The sequence below is a fragment of the Octopus bimaculoides genome, chromosome 7 (assembly GCF_001194135.2).
Source record: "Octopus bimaculoides isolate UCB-OBI-ISO-001 chromosome 7, ASM119413v2, whole genome shotgun sequence".
Lineage (NCBI taxonomy): Eukaryota > Metazoa > Mollusca > Cephalopoda > Octopoda > Octopodidae > Octopus > Octopus bimaculoides.
The window spans coordinates 8,905,865-8,913,928 of NC_068987.1; the positions used below are offsets into that span (position 1 = coordinate 8,905,865).

Below are 8,064 nucleotides of genomic sequence, written 5' to 3' on the forward strand. Positions count from 1 at the left end.
CACAAGACATGCATTTTTTCCAGCCAACAATGCTGTTTCACTCTCTCACTGTCTGTTACCCCTACTCCCACTACTACTATATCCAATGTTTCACACTTATCCAGCCATCAGTCTTTCTCTCTCTCTCTCTCTCTCTCTCTCTCTCTCTCTCTCTCTCTTTCTTACACACACATGTATAAACATACCCATACACACACATGTATAAACACACCCACACACACATGTATAAACACACCCATACACGCACATGCAGATACATACACACATGTAGATATACACATACACATATATATACACACTCACACACACACATGCATATATACACACATATATACGCATATATACACACACACACATAGATATACACACACGCATACACACACACACACACGCACACACGCACACACACACACACACACAAACAATCAAATACACATGTGTAGAAAAGTAATGGAGTTGTGCTACAGACTTCTAGACAGACATACACACACACAGACATGATACAAATTGATATAGATTTTTTTACGGTAACTTTTCTTTGAATAATAAGTACTTAGTTTCAATGTAAGAATATTAATTTTGGATATATTCTGCCGAACTAGTAAAATCTGGCAATTTAAGCTAATACCATACAATAATTTTCCATCACTTTCGGTTCAAGCAACAATAAATGAGGGAACAGAATATATCTAAAATTAATATTCTTGTAGTAAAACTAAGTATTTATTATTCAAGCAGAAGTTACTATGAAAAACCTCAATAAATTTACATTAAATCTCTGTGCGTGTGTGCATGCATTCACACATATGTGTGCACGTATATACACACTCACACAAGTCTATATACACAAGTCTATATACACACTCACACAAGTTTATGCTGAACAGCTGTATTACCTTTCATCACCTGTGTATGCGTAGAGCTATGCACAATAATGGTGCTAAATAGTTTACTCTTTTTAATGCATATGTTTCAAAGATAAATGTTTTGGGCGATTATAATTTTCTATCATCAATAAATAACACTATTTACATTTTCCCAGTGGATACATAGTTTTAAAAAAAAATCAATAATAAATCAATTGCTAATGCATAAAACTTGAGCAACATAAGCTAAAGCACGAGATTATAGCCAGTGTCATCTGAAGGTATGAACATGCTGGCTAGTTGCCCAGGGATTCCCCAGGTCAAAATGAGACAGTGTTAGGCAAGATGGGACAGTGTTAATTTATGTGTGCTGTGGTTGTGTAAGTAGGAGCCCAGTGCACTGTTTTGATCAGGAGCCTATAATGCTCTTTTGATGGCCTGCATACAGCAAGTTCATCTTCAAAACCAACATCAAAATAGGGCAACACATGAAAACAATATTATGAAACTTTTATAGCTTACAGTTCCATCAGCCCTGGCGACAAGACTCATTGTGGGACTATGTATTGAATGCAGAAAGGTTTCTAAATAAAAGCACTTGAAAACCAATTAGACTAAAGTGAAATCTAAAAACAATTTTGAATTTAAAAGATTCGAATAAAGAATAGCAGCAATTCTGTTATTTTACTCTTTTTACTTGTTCCAGTCATTTGACTGCAGCCATGCTGGAGCACCACCTTTAATCAAACAAATTGACCCCAGAACTTATTCTTTGTAAGCCTAGTCTCTTTTGCCAAACCACTAAGTTATGGGGATGTAAACACACCAACATCAGTTGTCAAGTGACAGTGGGGGGGGGGGGGCAAACACAGACACACAAATATATGCATATATATGACAGGCTTCTTTCAGTTTCCATCTACCATATCTACTCACAAGGCTTTGATCGGCCTGAGGTTACAGTAGAAGAGACTTGTCCAAGGTTCCATGCAGTGGGACTGAACGTGGAACTATGTGGTTGGGAAACAAGCTTTTTACCACACAGCCACGCCTGGTGCAAAAAGAAAAAAAATGCTTCACTTGTTTTATATCACATTTGTTATTGTTTAGCAAAAACATGTGAAGCACATACGTTTGCTGAAAACTTAATAAAGCTTAGTGCAAAAAATCTGGTAGAATGCAAAAACACAAATAAGGTACCATTTTCTAATGACAGCTTCAAAACATTGTCATGAAATGTCAGATGTGAACCTGTACTAAGACAGGTTAACTGAGATCAACATTCACTTTAAAAATAGAGTAAGTCAACAGGTGACAATGCTGGTGTAGTAGTTTTGTGAGTGTACACAGCTATATTTATGAAGGTAGCATTCAAGAAGACTTAATCTATGGAGTGTTATGCTACAGGAGAAGCAATATTTAATCTAATTCATGACAGAGCTGCAATAACAATAAGGAAATTTTCAGGTTCTGTTGCAAAAAATGAAAAAGAAAAATAAGAATTCTGAAAATATTCGCTAGTGTTTTTTATCATCAAGCACTAGCAATGAAGCATATGCCTCAAGATTTGATTAGCTATAAAATTAAATCAAGAATACTAAATGCAAGAACCTTCAGTTTATTATGTGAAAATGTTGGGAAGTCTGCATAAAACTTTATTACTGAAGTACACTGGCTGTTGAGTGTAAAAATGTTGGCATTGCATCAGATTGCATGAAGAATATTCTTTTGAACTAAAAGATCAGCATTGAATGGAAAAGATGGCATACTTTTCTGATATATTCCCATACTTAAATGCGGTTAATCTTGCAATGAAGGATACCGATATGTTTCAAACTTATAAGTAAAATTAATGCACTTAAGTGTAAACTAAAACTCTGGAGGGACTGTATAGCTAAGAACAATGTTGAGTGTTTTGAAAACCTTAATAGCTTTTGTTACTGTTTTGCTTTTTAATATCAAAAACAATTTCTCTCCAATTCTATTCCCTTCAAGCCTTCTGGATCCACCACCTTGCATATGTACATGCCAAGTATATAATACCTTCAGGGGTACTGGCATTTTAAAGAATAGACCCAATGTTTCCTCTGCATGTTGTAAAAAGCAACTAAAAGCAGTGGGATTTGCACTCTGCCTTTGTAAAACCTCACCAGCAATGACTGCCCAAAACAGACCTGTGGATTGGCAAATTGGTGCCTGAGTGGTGCAATGGTGTCATCCACCAGGAGTAGGGCATCACCAAATATTGGATGATGCAACAACATACTGTTACAGGATATGCCACCATACTAGTATTACTACTACTACTACTACTACTACTACTAGAAAGGTTCCAAGCCCTGACAGTGCCTCTTCCATTATTCTCAAACATTGTACCTCAGAACCAGCTCCTGTACTCAAATTCTTTAGTCTCTCCCTCTCTACAAGAATCTAACAATCTTTGAAAACATGCTTCAGTGTGACCCATTCCCCAAAAACGCAACCTCTCTGACTGTCATAAAGGCCGTGAATCAGTGACTGTCCAGTAGAAAACTTGTAACCAACAATACTATTATTCACAAAATGTGATTACATAAATATATATATATGTTGCAGTTCTTATCAATAGAGCCAGTACATGTGGTAGTGATTCACTAGACTATATATTGGTCTGGTTGAAAATTGTCTACACTTTTACAATATCCTATTTTTAATTCGTTATTTTGTTGTTTATTTCATTAGCATATTCTATTATTGCCAGGCTCTGAAAAACCTCTTCTTTCTCAGTCAGAATCATGTGAACGAAAAATAACCATTCAATAAATCTTCAAAATTTTAATGATTTACTGCAGTAATCTTTTGGCTCATCTAGATTCCATTTTCCTGAATGTTGTCTCAAGATCATACAATTCCACAAATCAATGGACTTGTAGAAATATAAATTCAAACAAAAGACAAAATGCATAATAAATTATAAAACAAATTCTAGTCTATAATAATCACAGAACAAGAAAATATATTCTCTAGACGTCAATAAATTAATTTGGCTGTGACAAGCCTGATCTACAAGAAAATTATTTCTATATATAAAAGACTTCAATTTTGAGGTAAAAAAATAAACAAAAAAAGGCAAAGAAACAAATACAGTGTTCTACAAAATGTGTTAACCTTGAGTGTGTATGTGCACAACCAAGAGATTCTGCATGAGTATGTGAAAGACTGTATATGTATGCAACAAGCATGAGACACGCAAGTGAATCAGTAACAGTTTTTGTGTTTTTAATATACAAATATAAATTTATAACCCCACTACCGTGTACTTTAAACGAAAGTTAAGGAAAGAAGTGAAGAAATATTGTCATGGAAAATTCAGTACTCTGAAAACTATTGGACGCAAACAACGGCTGTCTGTCATTGTTGTTCCTCTGAATAGTTGTAACTGAGGTTGTGTCACAACATAACTCATCTCATGTTCCGTTGAACTATGGATATTCTGCATAATCATAAATGATGATGTGTTATCTTTGAGTTGCATTGGTGCAATAGCTATGGCTGTTGGTAAAAGCCAGTATGTCACTATGATGCTGTTAATGGTTTGTGAATGATGAGTTATATTAGCATGACCAACATAATACTGTTGACGATTCTGCTGTTGCTATGGGCAGCGGCTGCTGATGACAATACACAGACGTTAACTGATTTGTTGAGAAAAATCAACTCAAATACTTCAACCAAAAATCAAATCTGGGCATGCAAGTTCATACCTGTTGCAAGTACATCACTGATACAGCTGTCCCTTTACCATGAGAGATTCACTACAAACTGCTCGTTTCAAACACAACATCTTCACTAATAAGCTTATTAAGCCTACATGTATCACCTTACGTACTTGAATAACCGAGTAAATGAAATTAAAATAAAAAAATTGAAAAATATACAAAACCACAGGCATGGCTGCCTAGTTTAGAAGCCAGCTTTTCAACCATTTGGTTTCAGTATTAGTCCTACTGTGTGGCACCTTAGGCAAGTGTTATACTATAGTTGTAGGCTTACAAATGACTTGTGAGTGAATTTGGAAGATGGAAACTGTGTAGAAACCTGTTATTTAAACACACACACGCACACACACACACACACACACACATACACACGTGTGTGTTTTTGTGTTTATCATCTCTCTCAATGCTTGACAACTAGTGCTTGTTTATGTCCCCACTACTTAGCAGTTTGGCAAAAGAGACTGATAGAATAAGTACCAGACTTACAAATAACTATTGGAGTCAATTTCTTCAACTAAACCCTTCAAAGCAGTGTCCCAGCATGGATGCAATCCAGTGACTGAAACAAGTAAAAGATAAAAGATAAAAATGTACTTACAGGCAATAATATTGTCCATTTGTTCCAGAGCAGCAGCCAGCATATCACTACCATCTCTTGAACTGGTTCCATTGTTGTTTGCATTGATAGTGCCACCACCATTGGTAGACGGACGTGCTGTACTCCCTCCTATGAGACCAAGTGTTTCCCCACCTGGGGAATCAAGGGAAGCTTCCATCAATAATTCTGATGCAGAATGGTATATTATAGAAATGCGAAATTAATTGAGGCTCCTTAATGTGTACTGTTGCAGTGGCACTAAAGCTTGTGTTAATGTTGGTTGAATGAAAGAAGAAAACTTCAAATGGATTCAAACTTAATATCTTTGACTTTTGCTTTTGTCCAGGGAAATCAAACACTGGTCTGCAGATTGGATAGTATCAGTACAGCTGTAGAAAGAAGAAAATGAAGGCAATTAATATTGATAATACCAGATTAAGCAGTGCTGAATATGTCAGTAGATAAATAAAGTTCCTATTAAATTTTAATGAGAGGTTAAATATCCAGATAAAGTGAAAGTACATCACTCTTGTGACTGTTTTTGTAGTTGCATATTTCAAATTATGGACGAGGTAGAATTTCCTAGCAGAATGTGGTTTGTATAATCACATGATATATAAAGAGATATGTAAGTGTATAAATTCTTATAGAGTTTCCTTCATAAAAAAAAAAACTGTTTCTAATTTAGTTGGCAACCATATAGCCTTCAAGCAATTTGTCCTGAGTAGCATGCAATCAAAATGAGGAAATATTAAATGACAAGTGGTCAGTAATGTAGTTCAAGCAATAGCAATGTGGCTGGAATATTTCCTGTCTTCTCAACTTTATCACAATATGTGAAACACATTTATTTAGAATGCAAAAATGTTATCAACTTCTCTTCCTTTGGTAGTGTATGATCAAATATTCAAGAGTTGCTAGTGGAGGTGGGGCCTCTTCTCTGCCTTAATGGGAGCAGAGATAATATTAAATTAAACGTTTTAAAGTTACTTTTCTTTTTTATTTCTTCATTCTTGTTTTTTCTTTATACATTGGAAAATCTATGGTAGACTCTTGAAAGAGTAGTGTTAGTCCTCAGTTGTGTACAACCAACACAAATCATAACAGAGAATGATTGGGGAATGAAAAGCACTTCACTTTTTTTCTACTCCATGAAACTGGTTTCGTATTTTTTTTTTTTTTAATGTTTTCTCACAAGTGCAGAATCATTAGTGGTATTTCATCTGTTACTACGTTCTGAGTTCAAATTCCACTGAGGTCAATTTTGCCTTTCATCCTTTCGGGGTTGATGAAATAAGTTCCGGTTGAGTACTGGGGTTGATGTCATCAACTAGTCCCCTCCCCCAAAATTCCAGGCCTTGTGCTTTTAGTAGAAAGGATTATTATATGAACATTAATTCTGTAACACTTGGAAAGGGCAACCATGAAAGTTAATCTTATTAGAAATTTAAATATTTGATCAAGCAAGTAAAATTATAGAGCGATTCCTTTTTTTTTTTAATCAAAAATAAACAAATACAAACTTAAAATCCTAACAATTTTTATAAAGAATTTTCTTGTCAACAGATGTTGTTTAAGTTATTAGCCAAGTTTTAGCTGCATGAACACTTACACAACAATCAATAACAATTTAAATAGCTATTCTATACTTTCTGAACACATGCTTGCTGCTTAGTTTGTAGTATAGCAAGGAAAAAAAAAACAAAAAAAAAACAGGACTTAATATAATGTTTATATATATATTCTTCTCACTTTAGTGTTCACCTGCTAGGATTTTCTTAACATTTCTACCCTCCAAAGTTGAAGCATAAAAACAATATAAGTCAATTCAATTGACTGCATGTCTTTGCAACAAAAAGTGGCCTAGACTTTAACCAAAAGAAATGCTAATATGCAAAATATTATTTTTATTTAATAATTTTTTTGGTTGTGTGAAAGAATCAAAGTATTTAATATTTATAAGAATTTGAAGTGGACATAGAAATCATTCTGGCTTCAACGTAAGTAAAATTAGTCTATATCAAAAAAAAGAAATTTTTTAAGTATTATATATAATATTCAATCTCTCCATTTCAATTATTTATTTTTTGTAATATCTACTCCATTCTGTATTTGAATAATATAATAGACAATTAGAAGAATACTAATGAAGAACATTAGTACATGAGTAAGTAATTAGAGCAACTAATCGGTCAGCATTTTATGCTTTCCAAGATCTGATCCAGAAAATAGAAAATTAGTACTTTAGTAGCAAAAAGAAAAAAGCACAAGTTTACAAATATAATGTTGATTTATAACAAAGAAAAAAACACTTTACATTATAATAGATGGAATACAAGATTGTCTTATGTTTGTGTCTTTCTAGCAAAAAGCCACTGAAATAAAATTTGTGATATTAAAGTATTTTTACAAGGTACAAAGGCCTTCATTTGCAGGGAAGAGGAATAATTATAAATTGTAGCACTGATGGTATGACATTATTGACATAAATTTGAAACAAGAAAAGAGCAACAAACTGATACTACAATGTCTAATATCATTTACATTAAAATCTTAGCAGTTAATTCATAATTATGATAGCCACGTCATTTCTACAGACATTAACAGGATACTTGAAGTCAAAGGACTTTGACCAGAAATCAAAACTGTGTCACAATCATATCTTGTAGGGGAGCTTATCTGTTGCACGATAATTCTCATTAGTGAAATATAAAATATATAATTTAAACGAAATTTTGGAAAATGACAGAATCTATAATACCTTTCTATGAATAAGGATTTGTTTCCTGCTGCTAGATGGTACATAACCATTTCAAAGTGTTTGCAACTACCAATCTTTTCT

The 8,064-nt window shown here is 33.8% G+C and overlaps 1 protein-coding gene across 12 annotated transcripts in view; it reads right to left on the reverse strand.

The window, feature by feature from the left end:
* LOC106877289 (liprin-beta-1) overlaps window positions 1-8,064 on the reverse strand; it is a 370,011-nt gene that overhangs the window by 325,681 nt on the left and 36,266 nt on the right. For 11 of the 12 annotated variants that reach the window (XM_052969202.1, XM_052969201.1, XM_052969204.1 and 8 more), the window contains exon 2: window positions 5,223-5,611. In XM_052969202.1, coding sequence (XP_052825162.1) covers window positions 5,223-5,400 — 178 coding nt within the window. In that variant the 5' untranslated portion in view covers window positions 5,401-5,611. Of the gene's footprint in view, window positions 1-5,222; window positions 5,612-7,983 lie in introns of all 12 variants that reach the window. The other variant, XM_052969198.1, reaches the window with a different exon arrangement.